Below are 23,417 nucleotides of genomic sequence, written 5' to 3'. Positions count from 1 at the left end.
CAGTGATGCATTAAGGTTTGTGTCAAGTTGAAATGTATAAAACAGCATGTGGTTGTTGTTGTTTTTTTTACCTGGACCAGCAGTAACAAGTTTGTGTCAGGCAGAGGAGACTTGAACTTGAGAGCCTGCAGAAGCTCCAACACCACAATGCGGGACATGTAGAACTTATCTCTCTCCTGGATGCGAGGAGATAGAGAGTGGAGTAAATGTACTGATGCAGCAAGACTGCCTTTTTCTATTATCACTCTCCCTTACTCATGCTGCGAGGAAGAGCATAAACTCTGTAGACTGAATAGAGGGGGAAGGACAGGCAGCGAGAGGGGAGGGAGGGGAGGCATGGAGACAGAGAATAGACGGAGAATAGTGAAGCTGAGGAGTAGATTTAGGCCAGTCCAGATCTCTCCTCCCAGAGTCCCAGGCAGCTCAGATGAGCCTGTCAGGCTGCCTTCTCCCTCCCTGAGGACAGGCTGCTCTCTTTGTTCATCCCTTCCACACAAAGCCCAGCTGCCTGTTTACAAACCACACTGTCATCTTCTGGCTTCCACTTTGCCTCTCTCTTTCTCTATCTATGCAGTCATGTTTGCTTATGTTGGGCGCAGACACAACGCCACAGAATGCAGAGCCGCTCCTGACATTTCTCACTGTGTGGCTTTGCTAATGGGTATACCTGTATTCTGCACTCGCGTGATTAAAAGTTAATGGAGCATGTCCAATTCGGTAAATAGCAAATCATAGTCAGCGCTTAAGCTAGAGGGGCCCAGTCGCATTTGGCATACGGTGCAGTGGCGCTGTGACAAATGGCGTGTGGTGTGACAAACTTTAGTGGGTCTGGAAACAGCCTGACTTTGTGTCCTTAAGAGCTGACCCCCCCCAAAGATAACCAGCTGAAAATCCTCCCGCTCCAGCGCCCAGAAACCTCACCTCGCCGTAAAACAACTGCGCAAGACAGGTTCCAAAAGCAATTGCTCATAGTGACTCTGGGTTTTGAAATGCGGATATTATACGGTGAGAAATTAAAGAGGGTGTAGAAAATCAATACTGCAGGAGACATAAAGCATGCAGCGTTGACAGTGGTGGAGGGCTGAGGATCCATCTCGCCGAACAGTGCAGACAGCCCTGGCTCCATCTCTGTCTGAGACAGCCACTCTGAAACACACCATACATCCTCGGCCCTCGCACACCAACTAATCATGTTAATCAATACTGGCTGATTGCCTACTTAATCATCCGTGACACATGGGCACATTTCTGGCTGACTAGAGAGTCAGGGAAGTAGGTGTAGCACCAAAAGAGTGATGAGCGGGGAGGCCTGCGAGCAGGAGCTCAACATTTTTAACACTGCAGATTAGTTTAAAAGGTTTAACCCTTTCAACACCGAGCGCTTCAGCACCAGATGTTATTCCAACACGTGACACCGTGTGTCTACTAAACCAAAACATGTAGTGTAAACACACTCAAGAGTACCTTGTTGAAGCCCTTGTAACACAGTCCACACAGTTCTACGAGGTAGGAGAGACTGAACATGCCATACTGGATGACAAAACTCAGTAACTTGGAGAAGGGCTCCAGGAGACTCTGTAGGAATGAGGAACAGAAAAAAAAAAAAGTTCAAGTTTTAAAGACCAGGATTTGGACAAATGAGTGTATAAGTTCTGCCTGGGGCTTACCCGGGTTGCATTTGTGGTTGGGATTTTCAGCAGACAAATGATAATCCTCAAGCTGGAATCCATGGGGCACTAATGAAAAATGATGCAAAAAAAGTGTTGAGAAATCAAAACTGCCAGTCGGTTTCACAGTGCAAAAGTTTAAAATTATTGCACCCGCTGTCCTGGACGTGGTGTTTTGAATTTATCTGCACTGATAAATTGATTAGAGTACACACTAATTTGACCTCTAAGGTCAAAAGCGTCAGAGTCAAATCAATTACAATTTTAAGATTCTATCCTATTGAACCCGACAAGGGCACTGCTAAATGCTTTTTCCTCCAGCCATATAATCACATTAAACCATATCAGACCATGACTAAGTGACCGGAAGAGTCGATATCTACCTTCAGAGGAAGTACAGAGGGCAGTTTCGTGAGGAAGGTCTGGAACTGGTTGCAGATGGTCGTCCACAGGTTGCTGGGGGAGTCCATGGGGAGAGCCTCCATGAAGGTGGCGATGTTGTCCAGGCAGTGCAGCATTGTGCCCCCTGCTGGCAGACTCTTCTTGTTGTTCAAGCCCTGGAGGGCACAGAGGCACAAACCATAACAGGCTTATATAATGAAGCTCAACAAGCAGAGATATTTTCCATTTAACTGATCGTTCAATCCTGATCAATCACACCGCTCATGATGGGAGCTCGGGATTTAGGACAATGATGCACACATGATTGCTTGGCTCGTGCATCAGTGGCTTCCAGTCCTGTGTCACTTATTTAGCTTTACAATAACAATAAAGTGGAACAGTGGCGCGGGGGGTAAGGCAGGTTTTCTTGAATGCTCCGATGATGTGTTGTTTTAGATGGGCTTATGCTCGACATGTAGATGGAGCCACACAAGAGCCGCAGCTTTGACTAGAGCTCCTCCTGCTGGTTACATGACTCAACACAGGCACACGAAAAGAAAATCCTACCTCCAGCAGCATGTTGAGGGCAGCAACCGAACTCAGCTCATTAAAATCTATGAGCGCGGATGCAAGTGTTCGCAGAAAACTCCCATCTGCAAACAAGAAAGATAGAAAAATAAAAGGAATAAAGTTGGCAGTATGTCCAGTAGAATATATATATAAGTTAGCTTTTATCATTTCATGAAATTATATAAATATTAAATTAACCATGTAAAGAAAAGCAGCAGTTTCAAAATATTGAGCATCAAGGTCAAAGCACACAGAAACAAGCAGCTATGAGTCTCTGTAGAAATAGTGCAGGTAAAGTTGAAGGAGTTTGGACTTTAGCAGTCGGTGGTGTGAGCAGACCTTTGATGTTACTCTGGAAGAGTTGGGGCAAGATGCCATTAGGGGCCAGCTGGTGAAACACACAGCGCAGGAACTGCTTGGCTACACCTGCTACATTCCCTGGGATCAACATACTGCAAAAACATCACAGGGATAATGTCTGAGTTGGACAGGCAGTCACACTTCACATCTATTATTAAACTCATCTATAAGCACGGTGAATATCTGACGGCTTTAATGTCTCATACCTCTCAGCTTGTCCAGAAAAATTGGCACTAGATGCCAACCTGAAAGCAGTTAAAGCAGTGGATTAGGGCTTCACCATGAATTATGCATGAGCTCCATGTGCAAGTTATGAAACTTCATTTAATGGTGAAGTGCCGCTGTGTGGATGGAGACACTGGAGCGGCTGTATACCTGCCCACAGACTGCATGATGTCGAGAAGCATCGGAGCAGCCAGATCGGGGCTGAGGTGGATGAACATGGAGAGAACGACCACCGCCAGGCCCAGAGTCTCCTCGTCGTATTCCTCCAGCACGGCCGCACAGTCCCGACACCTGTGACGCCACATTGGATTTCAACAAATGCTGGTTTTAGCATTAACAACACTTGTTTTAAGGCACGTAAAGCTGCCGAATGACTCCTTCACCTATCAGACATTGTGGTGGGCTGCTCATCGATGAATTCTTCGGGCGCAGGGACGAACATGCTCACTGTGCTTGGTGCGGAGAGCAGACTGGTTTTCGTGGGACCTGCAGAGGAAGAAAAAATGATTAGATAAAAGTATCAGATAAAAGACACCAGGGTTTTAAAATTCAGTTGTTAGACCCTGAATTAGGTCAGTGAAGAATAAACAAGTTGGTTTTGTTTGAGTGCACTAGTTATAATATAACAAAAAAACAACATCAATATATTTAGGCTTTATTAGGCTGTTGCAAGATTGTATTTTAAGGAGCTCACATTATTCATTAGTTTGTCCTTATTCTAAAGATGAGAGAGAATAAAAATGTAAATCCTTTTATACTAGAAGCATCTGTTGTTTTCTCCCATATTCCTCCTCCAGAGGTCATTGTGAAGCGAAGGCAAGTCTAAAAAGCCACTGACCGGTCTCCCAGGTGCTGATGTTGTGTGGCGCGCTGGACTGATGCTCCAGCTGTCTCTTCATTAGCTGGCTCATGGTCAGAGCTCCCAGCGAGCCGCGCTTCACCTGACGGTACTGAGCTAAAGGTCGGACACAGATACAGAGAAGAAACACCTGCGTTAAAGCACCTGTTGAACTCGCTCCAGCTTTGCCAACAACAACAAGTGTGTGTATGGTCACACGGAAAAAGGGAAGACGCTCACATGGAAAAGAGATGGTCACTTTAGAGTGTAAGTAATTCAATAGTAAATTCATTAATTATTAGATTTGGTGTTTTCCTCGGGTCTTAAAATGTTTATTGGTTTTATGATTAAAATGTCAAAGATGTTGTATTATGTGATATTTATTTAATATTTACTGCTCCAATATAAAGTTCAAACAAAAAGTTAATTTGAAAAGATAAAAATACAGCACTGCAGGTAATATATTAGACTGCACACAATCGATATATGCAAATATATCAGATTAGATTCGTTATGACAACCACAACAGTCAGATTTATTGACGTTCATCAAGAGGTTATGTAATGAAGTATATGCATCCTACTTGATACTGAGGAGCGGTGGCTTGTGTCAGGCATAGCAGCTTCGAGCGTTGGGGCTGAGGCAGATTCTCGTGGCTTTTCCAATGTTGACAGAACTTTGTGATCTGCAAGGCAATACGGGTGAATGATGGGCAGGGCACTGGCATCAGAATAAATGCCATTATATGCCAGCAGTTTCCCAGTAATACTCAGCATTGATGTCGTTGTGTGGACCATCAGGAGAAGGGCACAGTGGTTAGAGTCTATTTAGTTGCTAATTTAACTACAGTTTGTTATGTAAAATTTAGCAGCTTTAGCGGTTACATAACCTCACTACAAAAAATAAATTATTTCATACATGAAATCAAACTCTGCCTTGCTCTTCAGCTTTTTTTTTTTTTTCAAAATTGTATGTAAGTAAGAATTAATTTAATCCTTTAAAGCACTTGTTGTGTGTGTTTATATGAGTGGAAAAGTGAACACATACATAGAAAACACGCCACAGGACACCACACAGCTGGAGTGGTTGGTCGGGGACAGATCGGAGTCAGGTGCACCTTTTGTTTTTTCCTAGTCTAAAGGAATATATCCATGTTTTTGCTAGTTTCTAACTACAAATCAAATACTTTATATTTATGCTATCAATTATTTTAGCTTTTTTTTTTTTAGACACATTTTCCCAAGCGATCTGGAGAACCATACATTATTGTATGAAAATCTAAAAGCAGACTCTTAAAAGTTATTCATATTGCATTATAATGGAACAGAAATATAAAACAGTTATGTATAGTAGGTTGGTATAATAGTAGTAGTGTAATTGAATTGCAGATTGACAACACAGGTTTATACAGCCTGGTTAGTGGTTTTCATAATGAAGCATACTGTGTACTATTTGTTGTAAATGCACCAACATTTGCAAAACTCTACCGTGGCACTTGAAGTCACTATAGTTTAAATATAGCCTACACTTTGAACTAACTTTGTTCAAATTCGTCTTTGGATAATTAAATTAAATCCAAGATATCTAGCCTACTGAAAATATTTTTGAATCAAATTACACCTCACATGGACGGCACACTGGAACGGCTTTATCGAGGGTTTGACCTGTCGCTCCCCCCTCTTACCAGTTTCTGCGGTCTGCTCACCACCCAGCTTGTCGAAGGTGTTGAAGGAGATGTCCAGATATTCCCTCTGGATGGCGCTCACGGCGATCTTCCTCTGCTTCCGCTGCCGGGGAACGATCTGGATTTTAAACTCCGTCTCGTCGTCCGCGTTGTCGGGTTTGAGGTCGCTGTCCGCGTCGTCGCCCATGTCGTCGTCGTCTTCGTCGTCACCGTACTCCTCTTCGTCGTTGTTGCTGTTGTTGCTCTTCTCCGGGGAGGAAAGAGGCTCCGCTCTGTCCTCTGGGATGTCCAGGAAGATGGTCCGACCGGAGGGGCTCGCCGCGGGTCCCTTTCCCTCTTCGGGGGCCACAGACGTGTCATCTAAAGAGGTGTCGGGGACGTGTGGGGTCTTCCTCAGGAGGTCTCTCTTCTGCTTCAGGGTCATGGGGCTCTCATGGCAGACGTATTCTGGCCGGTCGGGAAGCTCCAGCGAGGTGCTGGGAGTCACACGGAGTGGCTTCTTGTCCACAAACGGCTGCACCGGGCTGCCCTGTCCCCCCACCAGGACATCTGGGGTCTTCTTGTCGCTGGAGCAGTCCTCCACGCTCACCTGGACCACCGGTGACAGCCGTAAGGTGTTACTGCTCGCAGGGGAAGCCGAAACCTTTGAACTCCCGTTAAACTTGGAGCTTATGATGGTGGTAAGATCAAACTCCTCATCGCTCTCCACGATCCTCAGCGGAGGCAGCGGTTCGAACACCAGGGAGTCGCTGTCAGACATGGAGAGCAGCGAGTGTTTCTCTGGGATGGACGTGCAGTCGGAGGAGAGATCGATGAGGTCTTGGTCCTCTTTTCCCTGAGCTGATCCCACTAACGAGCTCTGGTCCAACTTGTCCTCAAAGGTCTCCATGCAGCTGAGGCGGACCTCGGGTATGACGGGTTTCGAGATGTCGGACTGGCCCCCTCGAGAGCCCCGCCGGTCCACGGGGTCGTTGGCCTCCGCCCGGATCGAAGAACCGTCCGAGGATCCCTTCCCGTAATGCCTGCCGTGCGACGCGGCCGAGGACGGGGGCAGGACCACCGGAGGCACCTGCATGTCGCAGCGATCGATGCACGACTTGCGTCTGTGCTCGTCGAGGTTGAAGAGGATGGAGTCGGTGTTGGAGATGTCCAGAGACTTCTGCTTGTGCATGGCCTGCAGCCGTTTCTTCCTGGTGCTCTCCTCCCTCACGCAGTGAAGAATGCTGTCCTGAAGGGCGCTGGCTTCGCGGTACTCCGACAGCTCAATTTCACCTGATGCGCGGAAGAAAAAAACAAGATTTCATCCCAACTGAAGGCAACAAGCCTCCTGCTATCAGGAAAAAAATATGTGCTGAAAAGGCTTCGATCGATGTGCTGTAATACCACACTTGACTCTAAAAGCCTCTGCTTCTTACTTTTTTTGGCATTCAGCTCCACCGGCTGGTACTTCACAGACTTGCTGCCACCAATCCTCTTTAGGCGAGCGAAGAAGGTCTGTGACTCCTTGTTAGCAGCGCCAGTCGGAGTGTCGTGGACGTCTGACTCATCAAATACACTGTCCTCTTCTAAAATGGAGAAAAATATGGAGAATTAACATTAGCACTGCCTTTACGAAACATAGAGAATATGTTCTCTCCTAACTGGGGTGGAAACCATATTTACCTATCTATACTGTATATAAATATAGAGTAGGTTTCTTAAAGATTCTACAGTAATTAACATACATTAGATGATAAAAGATAAAATAACTCCTACATCATACCACATTTTTTTAAGCAAAAGTCTTCAGATTAAAGCAGAAGTAAGCGATCCGGTCGTTTTGGCTAATGCTGCGTTCCAGGCAGGCTTTTGAAACCGTAAATTACAGCTTCAAGTCACAACTTACAATTTTGTAGCGTTCCAGGCAACCCACTCGTGTTTTTCCGACCTGTTTTACCTGTGAAAGTCACTATAACGGCCACTCGTAACTTCCGGCCCGTGAACTTGTACCAGATCGAACTGGTTCGACTTCACAGGTCGGAAAAACACGAGTTACGGGCTGCCTTGAACGCACCATAACAGTCCTCGACCCTACGTCACCACATTCAGGCGCATCCCTTGGCTGCACACACAGTCCTGCATGTCGTTCTCTCTCCTCATTGGATAAAACTTGTAGGATACAAGAAAAGTTTTCTCCTCGGCTCAGAGCAGAGCAGAGGGACTGACAGACCCGTGTTTCGGTCCAAACACTCTATGTAAGTGATTGCTGTCGGAAGATAGAACTATTTAAGACTTATATTAACACAAAAATATCGCTTACTTCTGCTTTAAGACAAAGATCCACGCCATGTAAAGTACTTGTTGTAGCTTATTCATTAAATTAGAACCATTATACATTTCTGATGAGATAAATGACCTTTTTCCTTCTCGCTGTAGCGGCTCATGTTGGAGTTGTCGCTGTAGAGCGGCCCTGCCGTCGCGTGGGGACGACAGCTGTGATACTGCGCGTTGAGGGTGTTGATAGTGATGTGGATCAGATGGAGGACGACTTTACTGCCCTCCATGTCTCTGTAAGGGTACTGTGAGACAGAAACATATTATTAAGTGTATGTTATTTGACTTTGTAAAGCATACCATATGTGTATAATTCATTCATTCATTAATTCATTCATAACCTTTATTTAAGCTCGGAGATATATTGAGGAGTAACCTCATTTACAATATAGCCGAGATGAAACATAAAACATAAAAGGACAGAACACAAAACATTTGAAACATACATAAACATAACATAATACCGGAAGTTAAAGGTGACAAAGATAAAGTGAAACAAAAGTGTAGTTAAAAGCATTGTAGTTATGGATTTAAATTGTCCTATTGATAAAAGTGTGGTAAGTTTGGGGCGGTGTTTAGCTCAGTTGGTAGAGCACCCGCCCCATGTGTTGAGGCTATAGTCCTCACTGAGCGGCCCTATCCTGCGTGTCATTTCCCCCTCTCTGCCTCCCATTTCCTGTCTCTCTCTCGACCCTCCTGTACATTAAAGGCAAAAAAGCCCCAAAAAATAGTGTGTTCCAGGTTGTAGGTGCACAGTAAGAGAAACTGGTCTTTCCGAGTTCAGTGTTAATATTGGGAACCTGCAGTGTGAGCCAATCTGTTGAGCGTGTGCAATAGAGACCTGTATTAAAAGATACTAGTGAGTTAAAGATGGTAAGAGACCAATGAGGGCTTTAAAAATAAATAAAATCCATTGCCGAAGCCGATCACGCCTGGCAGATAGTGAGGGCCATCCAACTTTGGAATACAGGTCACAGTGATGAGTGTTGTAGCTGTCGCCAGTAATAAACCTCAGGGCTGAGTGATATATGGTGTCAAGTGGATGTAAAGTTGTAGCTGATGCATGCCTGTATAAGATGTCTCCATAGTCTAAAACTGACATAAAAGTATAAAATATGTATGTAATGAAATCATAAAGACATGATACCTTATACAAGATTACTAGCAAGGCTCTGAGCCACATCTGTCTGATGTGCGGCCTCAGGGCCCAGAGGGAGCATCGAGGAGGCTGCTGGAAGTAGTGTCTCAGCTGGGGACACGTGCAGTACTTCAGCACCTGGACCACCAGAGGGAGCAGCTGCTTCCCCAAACCGATATTGTAGTCCATCACCTGAAGGAGCATTTAAGTTCATTAGCAACAACAACACACCACAGAACAGCTGCAGGAAAGCTGCAGCTATAAAGACAGACGTGATAATAAAGTTACAGTTGTGCTTGAGAGTTTACATACCCTGGCAGAATTTGTGAAATACTGGCTACATTTCAGAAAATATAATTGATAATGCAACAAAACTTTTTTTATTCAGAGTTAGTGGCTGGGCGAAGCCATTCATTATCACACAACTGTGTTTGATCTTTTTGAATCCTAATAAAAAATGCAAACACCAAAATGGCCCTGATCAAAAGTTTACATACCCTCAAAGTTTCTCCCTGATAAAATACACACAGATTGACACAGACAGGTTTAAATGGCTACTCAGGGTAACTGTCCACATCTGTAACTTGACTGCTTGTAATTAGTGTCTGTGTATAAAAAGTCAATGAGATTCTGGGCTCTTGACAAACACCTGCACATTTCATCCATTGCTGCACTGACTTTGCTGGATTCTGAGCCGTGGGGAAAGCAAAAGAACTGTCTAAAGTCCTGAGAGAGAAGGTTGTTCAACTTTATAAAACATAAAAAGGATATAAAAAGATATTCAAAGACTTGAGAAAGCCAATCAGCAGAGTTCAAGCTCTCATAAAAGTGGAAATTGAGGGGTTCTGTTGATACCAAGCCACAGTCTGGTGCCATCAAAAAAAATTTGGTCTGATTATCTTTTTTTTTTTTTTAATGATTGTGTTATGTTGGGATGTCTCACAGTTTAAAGCAGAAGTAAGCGGAATATTTGTGTTAATATAAGTCTTAAATAGTTGTATCTTCCGACGGCAATCACTTCTATAGAGTGTTTGGTCTGAAACACGGGTCTGTCAGTCACTCTGCTCTGCTGTAAGCCGAGGAGAAAACTTTCCTTGTATCCTACAACCTTTATCCAATGAGGAGAGAGAACGGCATAAAGGGGCGGTCCTCTCTGTGTGTGCAGCCGAGGGATGCGCGTGAATGTGGTGACGTAGGGACGAGGACGGGGACTGCTAACTCCATCGGCTGACAGAAAGTTAGCCAAAACCACCGGATCGCTTACTTCTGCTTTAATTTGAATCCCATTAAAAATAAGAGAAATCTGTTTTGTCTGATCACTCATGTTTTCCTTAATGAATGGTACACAGTTACAAAATCCTCTAGGGTATGTAAACTTTCAAGCACAACTGTATATATATATATATCAGTTACTTGTGCTATGCCAGCGATGAAAGCGTTGAAGCAGGTGGAGGTGCGCATCTTCTGAGGTGCGATCATGAAGCAGCCCTCCTGCTGGTCGTAGCCCAGCAGCACGTACAGGTGACGCTTCACGGTGTTGAAAGCTTTGGCGCTGCCGATGTCCGACTCGGCGCTGCTCTGGTCTTTGGCCATAAATTTCATGAGCACCATGATCAGCTGGTGAACCGTCTGGTGATCGATGCCGGCGTCTTCGGGAAGCAGGTCTCTGATCACGGCGTCGTCCTCCGGGGACGGGGTCTGGCCTACGAGAGGGGCTGAAGCGTCAGGGTTAAAGTGAGGGAGGAAACGTGCTGCAGACAGAGGAGGAGAGGACCGGGAGAGGGAAGGGTGCATGAGCAGAGAGGGGAGGGGAGGGGAGGAGGGAGGAGGTAGCAAGACAAGAGTGAGGAAGTGGGGGGTTAACTTGTCCACTTCTCTGTGAAGCGCGGTGGAGACATTATCATGCAGTAAACATACATAAGTGCAACATGTGCATGGAATATGTAAACAGGGTAAACACAAACATGGCCTGCTAGCTGTTAGTTCGAGTGTTTTTATTTTATTTTCACCCTTTCTAGTGTCGTTATTAGTGTAAGTTTGAAGGCAGCATGAAAAACCAATGGCTGTCACCATGGAGCAAGCATTGCTTTATCATATTCCAATTCATATTTCCACGTGTAAGCTTTATTGTCCGTGACACTGGACTTTTTCCTCCAATATGATATGATTATGAAGAGTAATGCTGTATGTTTCAGATTTGGGTTGTTATTTACCTGGCAGGACTTTCTCTATCATATCTCCCAGTGTCGGGGCAGACTGCTCTTGCCTCGTAAGCCTTAGAGCTAAAAACCACATACGAAGAACACAATTTAGGAAAATGTACAGGGGGAGGTAGCACAGGACACATGTCTGAGCTTCGTCGTCATAAAACACATGCACACACACACAAACACACACTCACACAAAAACACCAAGTGCAAAAATCACAAACTGTGTTCCCAAGATTTAAGGAATTTTGGACGATCACAAATGGGCAACACATCAACTCTGAAGCCGACACAAGAAACATCTCCCAGAAACTCAGACAGTCTTCTGTGCAGAGCCAAAGTTAAAATGAGTGGGGGGGAGTTCCTCCCTTTTAAAAACCAAGTAGTATTTAAAAATTCAGGTGAAATGAACGTTGGGAACAAATGAGTGATGAGAGAAACACTGGGAAAGTGGGACCAGACGTTGGTCAAATAGCTTTTGCAATTAAAAATAGCACAGCACCCACAAGGGAGAGGAATCAGGCAGTGTTAGGTGACTGTTTTAACAAGAACGGACACAGGTAGTCATGGTTTGCCTCTCTAATGTCATGTTTAACATCCACTTAAACATGTTTCCCAAGGTATTTTGCAAACACTGTTTGACCTCAGACTGAATGAAAGTGACACAGGTAAAGATCCCAGCCGACAGACGGACTGACTGACTGACTGACTGACTGACTGACTGACTGACTGACTGACTGACTGATCTGTGCTACTCACGAAGTCGGTTGCTCAGCGACTCAGGGAGAGAAAATGCCCGTTTAGATTCAGTCGGGCCTCCCTTCACGCTGTCACGCAACGAACGCACACTCTTCTGCCTATTCCTGGCGAAACGTGCCCGCCGGATCTTCCACAAGGCCGCGTCACTGAGGTTGGCTACATTTGTCCGTACAGCTGTGATGGCTGTAAAGAGACAGGATGTAAACTCAAAATGGAGCTCGATTAGGCTGCGGTGCTGTCGTCACAACATGAAATACAAAATAAACTGAGGAGAAGCAGGAGTGAAGAAGGAGTGGAGAGGCAACATAGACACAACATACTTGTGGGGAAGGGGAACTCCTTGTTACAGTCCAGGTGTAACTGGGCCTCCAGAGATAACGTTTCAAAGCGGTTGACAAAAAACTCCCAGCTAAGAGCGGGGATGTCTTTCTTCAGGAAGTGTAGCAGCTGGAGTTTGCTGAGGATGACCGGCCGATCCCTCACAACGGTGTCAAACTGGAAATCCAGACACAGACACAGGCCCTGCAAAATATAAAACACACAGACAACAAAGCAGAGCATATACAGTAGTTACACACATTGTTGAAGCTCTTGCATGAAAGTTAAAGCAGAAGTAAGCGATATTTTTGTGTTAATATAAGTCTTAAATAGTTCTATCTTCCGACAGCAATCACTTACATAGAGTGTTTGGACCGAAACACGGGTCTGTCAGTCACTCTGCTCTGCTCTGAGCCGAGGAGAAAACTTTTCTCGTATCCTACAAGTTTTATCCAATGAGGAGAGAGAACGGCATAAAGGGCTGTGTGTGCAGCCAAGGATGCGCCTGATTGAATGTGGTGACGTAGGGACGAGGACTGTTATGGTGCGTTCAAGGCAACTCGTAACTAGTGTTTTTCCGACCTGTGAAGTCATACCAGTTCGATCTGGTACGAGTTCACGGGTCGGAAGTGACGAGTGGCCGTTATAGTGACTTTCACAGGTAAAACAGGTCGGAAAAACACGAGTGGGTTGCCTGGAACGCTACAAAATCACAAGTTGTGACTTGAAGCTGTAATTTACGGTTTCAAAAGTCTCCCTGGAACGCAGCATTAGCCCAAACGACCGGATCGCTTACTTCTGCTTTAAGGAAAAACATGTGGCCTTTTTTGCACTTTTGCCCTGTTTCCGTCTGAGCAGGTCACCTGCAGGGCCGGCCGCTTGATGGTGTCCAGGAGCAGCCTGGCTCTGGTGGCCACAGCGGGGTTGACGTCCTCCACAGACGCCAGGAAGCAGCAGAAAGCGTGGGCCAGGGAATACTTCAGCAAGTGGTTTTTCGTCACCGCGCCAATGTCCAGGAATCGACACAGCACCGCCACCTTCTCCACTGGAGGTTTACATGAGAATAAACAGTAAAAGAGCAAATCATCAACAACAGGGATGAGTCATATAATGAGATGAGGTCACTAAACTGCCAGATGTCCCGCCATAATGCCATGAGTCCATCATAAACAAACCCAGCAATGACATCACTGATGGCGATAAATTCATGTATTACTTAGATATTATTTCTATGTCATTTGCATGGATGTATCATTTGCTGAACTACAAAACTATCTAAGAATTGTATGAGTAATATACAATCTACCCCAATTCTGTTACATTACATGTATCGCTCCTCTGTGTATCAAAGACATGCAAATGTATGATTTTTTTAAAAATCATTTGTTTATTTACATCTTCTTCACAGTTACCACGATGATAACCCAATGTCTCATATCCTCTGTGTGTGAAATGAAATAAGAATGCATTCAGACATTCAAGAAAAAAGGATCCTCCCTGTACTTATTGGCTTTATTTGTTATGACTGAGATTATAATCTAAAAATAGACATGTTATTCTGAAATCCATAAACTCTCACCCACTCTGGGCTGATTTGTGGCAGCCGGTGCTGACCACTAGGTGTCAGTGTGGAAGTGAAGAGACATGCAAGAGCAGTGTGAATCAGAGAAATATACTGTACATTTTTTGCATGATGTACGCCCACAATTTCGCAATTATCTGTTTTTAACAGCACTAATGATAATCTATAGTTACCGTGAACATAAGCAATTATATGTTCCTCGAAATAGATCAATAGTTTATCAACCTGACACGCTGACTGCAACGTTTTCCCAGGTGGAAAGATCGAATTACTCATTTATTTGATGATCCATGGTATTTATACTCAATAGACTAATAACTTTAAACACCCTAATAAATATGTATTGTGTATTTGGGGTAAACAATCACTTCAGTTGCTCTCCTGTTTCCCTACATCCATACAGTCAGACAACCTGTCCTCCGCCTCCGTCTCAAGGTCACACAGCCCCTCTCTGCCAATCAAAGGGCGAGAAACACCACATTAATCCCACGATTCCCCTTTGCCGCCTGTTTGAGCCACACGGTAACCATGGCAACACAAGTGGGGGAGATGTGGAGCAGGCAGTGGTTTAGGAAGCGTGTTAGCTATATGGCAAACCGGGGATTTTTCCCCTCAGCAATTAATTCATACGACCACAACCACAGAGAAAACATCATTAAAACTGAAATCCTTCTGAGGATGGTTCAGGCCCTTTATGATGATGATACTGTTGTTGTGTTTATATGTTGATATGAGGCTGCATTTATAGCGTGTGATCATTGGTTTTTCAGCAGCTGCCTGTAGTTATCATATACAGCAGTGGTTCTCAACTGGTGGGTCGGGACCCAAAAGTGGGTCGCGGACCCGTTCTGGAGGGGTCACGGACAGCTGGTCTAAAAAGTAAATAATATTTAATGCACATTGGACATGGCTTTTATTTTGAAAAATAACTTATATTGAAAGGCACGCGTCATATGAACACATGCAGTTGTAATGGTCCTCCTCAGTTTCTTATTATTTGCTCTGAATGCAAAGATATCAGTTTTTTATTAATGTGGCCTGAATGCAGTGAATCTTGTTTTGTTTTGTGGGTCTTTATTTTGTGCAATTTGATATTTATTCACTTTTGTGAATATGCTCTGAATGCAGAGATGCCTTAAAATTCAAATATATCGTTTTGTTGGTCTCCATTTTGTGCAGTTTGATATTTTTTTTATTCACTTCCGTACATGCAGTTGCCATGGTCCTCAGTTTCATTCATGTGCTCTGAAATGCACTTTGCTCAATAAAGAGCTAAATGAGTTTTTAAAGGCTTTAAAAAAAAAAATATTGGTTTGAATTCTATAAAAGTGGGTCGCGACTTAATGACCATGGGAAAATGTGGGTCCCAGAGTGAGACTAGTTGAGAACCCCTGATATACAGATTATACTTTCACACAGCGAGCCATGCTCTGTCTCTCACCTGCTTCAAATCGTATTTTCCAATCTTTGCTGTTGAAGTTCGAGTTGATGAGGTTCCAGAAGATGTCGGCCCCGTGGGATAAGGAGAGGGCGTGAAGGAGCTGAGGCACGGCTAGAGAGGCCAACTGGCAAAACTCTGACTTCAGCATGGACCACAGACTAAAAACACAAACACCACAAAACAGACACACGCACAAATGATCATCAAGACGTTGGCTGAATAGACAACTAGAAACAGATATTCCTATCCACATGGTTTGTCTCTGTGGCGGGAGGGAGGCTGTGAGAAAACACCTTGGGATCAGCATCTTTTCTTGGACGTAAGCCAGAAACTGGGGGTGATCCTTGCAGGCAAGGTACAAACACTCTCCATGGAGACACAGGATCTTCAGACAGTTCAGCATGTTGAACAAGATGTCGGGCTCCTCGAACTTGGACATTTCCTGAATTTAAAGGAGACAATGCCTCACGGGTCTGCCAAACATTTTTATAAACTACTCCACCTTATTTGCGCCTCAGTTTTCTCACTCAGTTATTATGAACGTAAAGTACCTGCAGGATGGTGTATATGAGCTTCAAAGACACGGGGAGCTGCTGGTAGGAGAATTTCTTATCCGAGTTGTTCTTCAAGTCTGAAAGGGAAAAGAGTCTTTGAAAACAATTCGACTTTCAAGTTATTGTGCAGTAAAGCAGAGCAGACAGTTTATCAGTTTGTATGTACGAAACATAATGAAACACTCTGAAATGAATACAGCTTTAAAGTCAATATAGTAACTATATAGCTGGAAACAATAGAAATGCAACCCATTATTAAAAACAAACAAACACCTTTTTCACTTCTCAATTTGTGTTTGGATGTGGAAAGAGTAAATTAGTGAGAGATATAGGTTGTTTCCATGCTAAGCTAACAGGCTGCTGGCTACATGTTTACTGCACAGACGTGGTATTGTAATAATGGTGTCAGTCTTCTATCAAAAATGATCCAAACATTTCTCAAAATTGTGACGTTCTCCTTTAAATGTGAAACACAGGTTAGCTTAGCCATTAGTTTATATTAGCTAAACCAATTTATTGTAGGGGCCAAAAAGTTGAAGCGTTATTAGGATTATTCTTTTTCTCCTGGCAGTGGACAACTGAGTGAAACGTTGTGAACAGAACTGCCACATACGTGCGTTATCAGGAGAGGGGTTACTGGGGTTGTCAGTGTGTGCTGCACTTGGGTTGTCCCCTTCCTCACTTCCATTCTCCGCCCCGAACGAGACATCTTGCTGAGGCAGGAGCAGAGTTTCCTCCAAACTATCTGTGGGTTCCTGCAGAAGAATGAAACGCTGTCAAATCGTGATATTCATTCATATTTATTCATTCACAAGTGACAGACAGAAACAGACTCATACAGATCTACTTTCTGCTCTACTTCACCTGCAGCAACGTTATAGCTTAGTCAGGCACACTGTGGTGTTCTGGGGCAAAACTACCGCATGGCATTCATTTCAAACCTTTACCTGCTTAATGCAAATGGTTCATTTATACCTGGTGCATAAAAATTCATGCAGTGTGTCTCACCACCAGACGTATCTCTTCCCGGGGGGTCAACCTCTCCAGGAGCTCACAGCCCAGCTGGTAGCACAGGATGCTGGATTGGCACAGGCTGCACTCCAGGGCCTTCTCATCCTTCTGGCAGGTGTGTGAGCCGCCCCACGGCGCCTGAAAGACGTTGTTGATAATGCCCACGATATCCTTCCCCAGGCTGCTGTCTAGACCCAGCATCACACCGTCGTCCTGGAGCTCCATCTGGGACAGCGGGGGAGACGACCGTAAAAACAAGGGACAGAAAAGTAGAGCATGATGCATAAATCTCAAGATCCCACCTGTGGGTGTTGTTGTTGTCATCGTGCTGTGTGTGTGTCGCTATGTCACTATCTACTATGCTGCTTACTGTTGTAAATACTTTTATTATGTATTTATGTTTTTAAACCTACAGTATATGTATGTTTTAGTATTTTTTCATCACTCTTAAAGGGATAGTAGCATTTTTTTTAAAGTGGGGTTGTATGATCTACAAATAGCCCCTAAGTACTTTAATTGCAGTAGAAGACTCTCTGCACTCCTCCCGTTAGCAACGCCAGCCCATAATAGCCCTGCCCAGAGATTTACAACATACATTGTTGTGAATGGACCCAAAGAAACGGCCTATTTTCGTGGCCTAAAAGAGGTTTTACCTGAAAAAAAAACACAGTTCCATTGTTCGCTATAATAGAATTTTTTCCAGCCCCTCAAAGTGCAGGAAAAACACAGTTTTTATTTGGACCAAACCAACTCACGTATCCCTCCGCTCAGGGTTAGCGCCCGCCGATCAGCAGTTGGTTAGGTCCAAATAAAAACTGTGTTTTTCCTGCACTTTGAGGGGCTGGAAAAAAATATATTATAGCGAACAATGGAACTTAAACCTAGTGGCAGTCCAAGGAATTTTACAATGGACCTAGGTCCCTTTGGACCCTTTGTCACTCCAGTGGCCACAAATTTAGGAGTAAAAATGGATAGTGAGTTTAAACTAGATACTCAAATCAATTCTGTAGTAAAAGCCGGGTTTTATCAACTAAGAATGCTTTCAAAGCTCAAACCGTTTTTATCGTTTTTAGACTTTGAGAAAGTTGTTCATGCTTTTATTACTTCAAGACTGGACTATTGTAATGGTCTATATATGGGTGTTAGTCAGTCCTCACTCTCCCGTCTGCAGCTGGTCCAGAATGCTGCAGCCAGACTTTTGACTGGTACACGTAAATTTGACCACATAACCCCAGTCCTTGCATCGCTGCACTGGCTCCCAGTTCATTTTAGAGTTGATTTTAAGATTTTAATGTTTGTTTTTAAAGCTCTTAATGGGCTCGCCCCTTTTTATCTGACTGACCTTTTAAAGCCCTATGTCCCCTCTCGGTCCCTCAGGTCCACAAACCAACTGCTCCTGGAGGTCCCTCAGACCAGACTCAGGGGTAGAGGGGGCCGTGCGTTTTCTGTTGCTGGCCCCAAACTTTGGAACTCCCTCCCCCCTCACGTGAAACAAGCCCCTAGCCTAGCTGTTTTTAAAACACGTCTTAAAACGCACTTTTACTCCCTGGCTTTTAACACAGTTTGAAATCCTAATTTTTTAGCAACTATGGTCTTATTATTTATTGATTTTGCTGCTTTTTATCTGTTGTGCTTTCTTATTGAATGTTGATTTGTTCACTGTTTTTTTTTTTGTGTGTAAAGCACTTTGGTCAACTTGGTTGTTTTTAAATGTGCTCTATAAATAAATTGGATTGGATTGGATTGGATTATGGGCTGGCGTTGCTAACGGGAGGAGTGCAGAGAGTCTTCTACTGCAATTAAAGTACTTAGGGGCTATTTCTAGATCATACAACCCCACTTTAAAAAAAATGCTACTATCCCTTTAAGGTCACCTGCTTCAAGATGAGGTCAAACATGAGGATGAAGCAGCCGAGGTTCATGTCGTCGTCATCACAGTCCAGATCCAGGGCACAGTGGCCGGCGGCGTGTCCCAGGTTTTTGAAGGGGCTGCAGCGCAGTGGGCTACGGAAGGGGCTTCTGAAGGGGCTGGGGAACGGGCTGAGGGTGTTGTGCTGCCCGCGGCGTCCTGGGTCCGACACCACACTCACCTACAAGTAAAGGGCAGATAATTACATGAAGTAAAATGTACGTCTTTCCCCATAAAACTCAAAGCATTTATGCTCTCGACAGTCTTTTAAACCTCAAGTCAAGTTACTGCCAGCGATAATGGCACATGACTGCACAGCCTCCTGGCTATAAATTTCAATGATAAATCCACATCACAGTCAAGTTTAATTAAATCCCTTAGGGAAGCTACATTGTCACACTAGGAGTTACCACGGCAACGTGCAGCACATAGCAATGAATGGTAGAAAACATAAGCTCAGAGGAGCAGAAATGTGTACGTACTGTAATCCTAAACAAGCGTTTGACAGTTTGACAGAATATTTTGTGGCATCGCGGTCGTTCTCACCCTTCGAGCCCCGGTGTTGCCAGTCAGATCTGTGGCGCGTGCCTTCCTCTGATTGGCCAGCTCCTTCAAAGAGTTCACGCCGTCAGAAAACATCCCAATCAGCAGCTGAAGAGGGACCACAATGTCCAGCTCTGACAACACCTACATCAACAAACAAAACAAAGGATCAATTCACCAAAGTCACATCAAATAGATAGATATGCATATTTAATGATTTGCAAGTATAATGATATCCAATGCTAAAAAAAAAAAGTCTGATAACTACATCTGAAGTTTAACAGCATTGTATCTTTTCAGAAATAGTGTCCCAGGCCAGTTTAACATTTTAGTTTTATAAGGAACCTTTTTCTGGTTTACATAAAAAAATTAAAAACTTAACAATTTTCCACACTGAAAATACAAACAATAAAATTCTATTCACATATATTTTTTTTTTATCAAGTTGGCTGTCAAATCTGTGGCTGAAAATATATTGAAGTTGCATGCATGACTTATATCACTGATATCACTGGAATAAACACTCTGTTATTTGGCTGTAAAATACCTGGTTACCCATAAAGTTGGAATAAAATATTTCTTTACCTCTTCTCATGAAATAATTGTGACAATGTGATTTGTTCTTGATAGATAAAGTGTATATCTTCTCAAAACTGTATTGACCATTCTCTTCTAATCTTATCACTGTGAAATTTAAACCACAATTAACCTTTATAATAGGAATAAAAAGAGGAATGTGTCTGAAAACAAAATCATTCCAACTTTACAGGGAAAAGTGTATAAACGTTTTACCTAAATGACAATGACACATCACATAAGTGCACCACGCAAAGAAAGATGTGCCACAGCTCAGTCTGATTTGAATGCGACCTATTTACTGAGGGGACACTAATGCAATCACTTGATCATAGTTCTGACAAAAAAAAAACTTGAAATTGATCCATGTATACAGGGCAGCAAGCTGCAAGTGCATATGGGATGAAAGGCAAAATCTCTCCTATCTCTCTCTGTCTCGTTCTGCGACCCAGATTCGTATTCAGCAGAGCTCCTGCCCGGGCTCTCACACTCTGTGACAGCCTGTTCAATTCACACTCACTCTAGACAGAACCGCAGGATGTGAACTGGACACAAGACAGCATGTGTGTGTGTGTGTGCACGTGCGTGTGTACGTGTACTCACATGCAGCCACAGCAGAGCCTGCTCTTGCACAGACGCTGGGTAGCCAGAAAATCTGCAGCTGATGAAGCCAAACATTTCCTCCATAGAGAAAGGCAGAGGGCACAGCTCAATATCAAACATCTTGCTGCAGGGAGAAAGCAGACAGTGTGCATGCGTTTATACAGAGAGGCAGGAGCACAAGTTCATCCTCAGCTACTGTTGACCAGTCATCTGTTACTTCTAAGATGTGTGTTGGTGTGCGGCTTTCACACGGTCTCTGTTTCTTATTCAGATGACGGTTTCATCTCTGCATACATTAGAAGTAGCAGTAACAGCAGTGAAGTCATCTGAAGTGAGTAGACATGCCCCAAGAGCTGGGCTGTGAATGGCTGATTAATATTAACTATGGTTGAATGAATTGTTTAATATTTTTGGGAATAATGCTTACATGCTTTTAAAACCAAGAGTTAGATGAGAAGATGCTCTAAATAAGAAGCTGTAGGCAGGATGCAATTAGCCTGCATTAGCTTAGCATGAAGACTGGAAGCATGGGAAACAGACTCAACTCACAAATAAACACTTTGAAGTAGAATATAGAAATGACAGGCTGGAATTTTATGGGGACATGCAACAATTTCATAATGAATAATGAGAGAAGTGTGCAGGAACCTAAAGCCGAAACTTGTTGTTTCATGGTTTGTGTGCAGTTTGTGTAGAAAGAAAGTGAAAAATCTATTCTGCATACTTAGTAGTACGTTTGATACTTAGCATAGTTTGTTGCATTGTTTTTTTTTTGCTACTGACACTGACCTACTGTTATTCACTCCAATGTATCCACCTCTTTGACTGAAATGTTTACATGCTGCAAAAGCTAACATCGTGCATAATAGACCAATGAGGCCTAACAGTTAAAAGTAGAAGAGTGTTTTTGGAAAAAAAAAAAAAAAAGCCCTAACATTTAAAACCTGGTATTATTTTTGATGTTTACACTACTAAAAATACATACTGCTATCAAATAAAAAAAACTATTTAGCTGTTCTGGGAATATCTTCATTCAATGTTATGTGCATTTGGTCATTGTTATCCAGGAATAAGAAAAACGCTCTATGCTACATATCACAATTAGCATAAATAAAAGTCATTTACAGGAAGTTTTTTTTATATTGCCGACCCAGTTAATATGCAATACCAGAAGTCATTATTACAACAATAACAATAAAGACAACAATAATACTCAAAACATTTCTAGGAGGTGGACGAACCTGAGCACTTCCCGGAACTCTTTGAGCTGGTGGTCGGGCACCTCGGTGCGGATGGCCTCCAGCCACTCGGGCATGAAGCACTCCCACAGCGGCTGACTGATGACATTGTACGGTATCAGACACAGGATGCGGTTCAGGCCCTCCTTCAGCTGGGTCACTGTGCTACACGACTTGTCCCAGTAGCCTCCCACCTGGGGAGGAGTGAACACAGAATGGCTTAGATCAGGTCATGACCTGCCCTGAATGATTGTAATAAACCTCAGTGTGTCCTCTGTGTAATCCTGATTTTGTCTCTTTTTTTTTCCAATGTTAACACGTGACACGACTGCAACTTTGGAGTCAGATGCACCTCTATAATTCCTCATTGTATGTTTAATTGACCTTACCCTGGCAAACTCAACAGGTTTGGGCAGCAGACACATGACCATGACGTCAAAGCGAACTTCACACACTGTCTTTAGCCACTTTGTGACAAATTGAGGCTTCAGCTTCTCCACCAGGCTCCCAACCTCATCATCCATCATATAAGCGGTGGAGTGGAACCACTGGAAGACCATGCTGACCAGCCGAGCCAGGCTCTCCGTGGGCGTGTTTTCGTTGGGGGTGCACAGGCTCACCTGCACACACGTGCCAGACACACAGATTAATCAGTCAGGTAACCATGGCTTCCACAGCGTATAGTGATAAGAGGCCACGTCCTGCACACATTCTTATCTTGCTTGCTGCCTGTTATGTTATTGATAGACGTGGTAACAGCTTGTGATTACACACCAGGAACCAGATGCCAAACTGACTGAGCAGGCGCTGGTCGTGCTGGTCGTCTTCCTTGTTATCAAACTCGATGTTGTCCAGAGAGTGGTGGGAGGCGGACAGGCCCATCTGACGACGCCTGTTCATCTCAAACTCACGCTGCTCTGCATGGATTTCTGCCTCCTTCAGAAGGCTGCGTGGATACGGAGGGGTGAGCGAGAGGGACGTATCGGCAGTGACACAGCAGGAAATAGATAATGTGAATATAAAATATCTCTAATGCTGCATTTATATATATATATATATTCATGTAAAACCGTGTTTCACAGTCGGTGGATGTACCTTATAACGGCCTCCACGGTGCAAACCAGCTCCTCCGCTCCGCACTCCCGCGTGTTGATGGGAGGGGGCGAGGTCTGGTACAGATGGGTCTCCGCCGCAGCCCCCACCTCGCTGCTGTGGTGGTTGACATGGCAACGCTTGCAGTAGCGGACAGGCCGGTTGCCATGGCGCCCGCAGCAGCCAGCTGAGAAGCAGGTGACCACGGCCCTCCTAACGTGAGAGCTACAGTTCTACAACACAGAGCCAAGAAACAAGAGAAAGGAGGAGGAGGAGGGATTTATTTCTATTCTTTGCAACCTTCCTTGCAACAATCACAGTAAAACAGCCTATAATGTCTCTAAAAATAAACATATTTCCAGATGTCACGATCATAACGTCCGTCTCCACTGCACATTTGAAGAAGAA

At 44.0% G+C, this 23,417-nt stretch overlaps 1 protein-coding gene across 13 annotated transcripts in view; it reads right to left on the bottom strand.

Annotated features, from left to right (window-relative positions):
* unc79 (unc-79 homolog, NALCN channel complex subunit) overlaps positions 1-23,417 on the bottom strand; it is a 36,879-nt gene that overhangs the window by 2,748 nt on the left and 10,714 nt on the right. For 2 of the 13 annotated variants that reach the window (XM_085768357.1, XM_085768366.1), the window contains exons 12-43: positions 23,013-23,242; positions 22,692-22,863; positions 22,307-22,537; positions 21,921-22,111; positions 20,680-20,803; positions 19,504-19,644; positions 18,923-19,138; positions 17,046-17,273; positions 16,651-16,792; positions 16,035-16,114; positions 15,777-15,925; positions 15,484-15,641; positions 13,324-13,505; positions 12,463-12,664; positions 12,143-12,325; positions 11,390-11,458; positions 10,590-10,927; positions 9,186-9,368; positions 8,121-8,283; positions 7,141-7,290; positions 5,726-6,997; positions 4,625-4,726; positions 4,042-4,158; positions 3,587-3,689; positions 3,354-3,494; positions 3,185-3,223; positions 2,958-3,070; positions 2,616-2,701; positions 2,051-2,224; positions 1,668-1,736; positions 1,465-1,575; positions 72-176 (exon numbers count right to left, since the gene is read on the bottom strand). In XM_085768357.1, coding sequence (XP_085624483.1) covers positions 72-176; positions 1,465-1,575; positions 1,668-1,736; positions 2,051-2,224; positions 2,616-2,701; positions 2,958-3,070; positions 3,185-3,223; positions 3,354-3,494; positions 3,587-3,689; positions 4,042-4,158; positions 4,625-4,726; positions 5,726-6,997; positions 7,141-7,290; positions 8,121-8,283; positions 9,186-9,368; positions 10,590-10,927; positions 11,390-11,458; positions 12,143-12,325; positions 12,463-12,664; positions 13,324-13,505; positions 15,484-15,641; positions 15,777-15,925; positions 16,035-16,114; positions 16,651-16,792; positions 17,046-17,273; positions 18,923-19,138; positions 19,504-19,644; positions 20,680-20,803; positions 21,921-22,111; positions 22,307-22,537; positions 22,692-22,863; positions 23,013-23,242 — 5,964 coding nt within the window. The remainder of the gene's footprint in view (positions 1-71; positions 177-1,464; positions 1,576-1,667; positions 1,737-2,050; positions 2,225-2,615; positions 2,702-2,957; positions 3,071-3,184; positions 3,224-3,353; positions 3,495-3,586; positions 3,690-4,041; positions 4,159-4,624; positions 4,727-5,725; positions 6,998-7,140; positions 7,291-8,120; positions 8,284-9,185; positions 9,369-10,589; positions 10,928-11,389; positions 11,459-12,142; positions 12,326-12,462; positions 12,665-13,323; positions 13,506-15,483; positions 15,642-15,776; positions 15,926-16,034; positions 16,115-16,650; positions 16,793-17,045; positions 17,274-18,922; positions 19,139-19,503; positions 19,645-20,679; positions 20,804-21,920; positions 22,112-22,306; positions 22,538-22,691; positions 22,864-23,012; positions 23,243-23,417) is intronic. The other 11 variants (XM_085768369.1, XM_085768370.1, XM_085768358.1 and 8 more) reach the window with 10 other exon arrangements.

The sequence above is a fragment of the Trachurus japonicus genome, chromosome 22, assembly GCF_045865225.1.
Source record: "Trachurus japonicus isolate A0001 chromosome 22, Traja_1.0".
NCBI classification, from domain to species: Eukaryota; Metazoa; Chordata; class Actinopteri; order Carangiformes; family Carangidae; genus Trachurus; species Trachurus japonicus.
The sequence above is the reverse complement of the archived record's forward strand: the minus strand, read 5'-3'. Positions and strand labels throughout refer to the sequence as shown.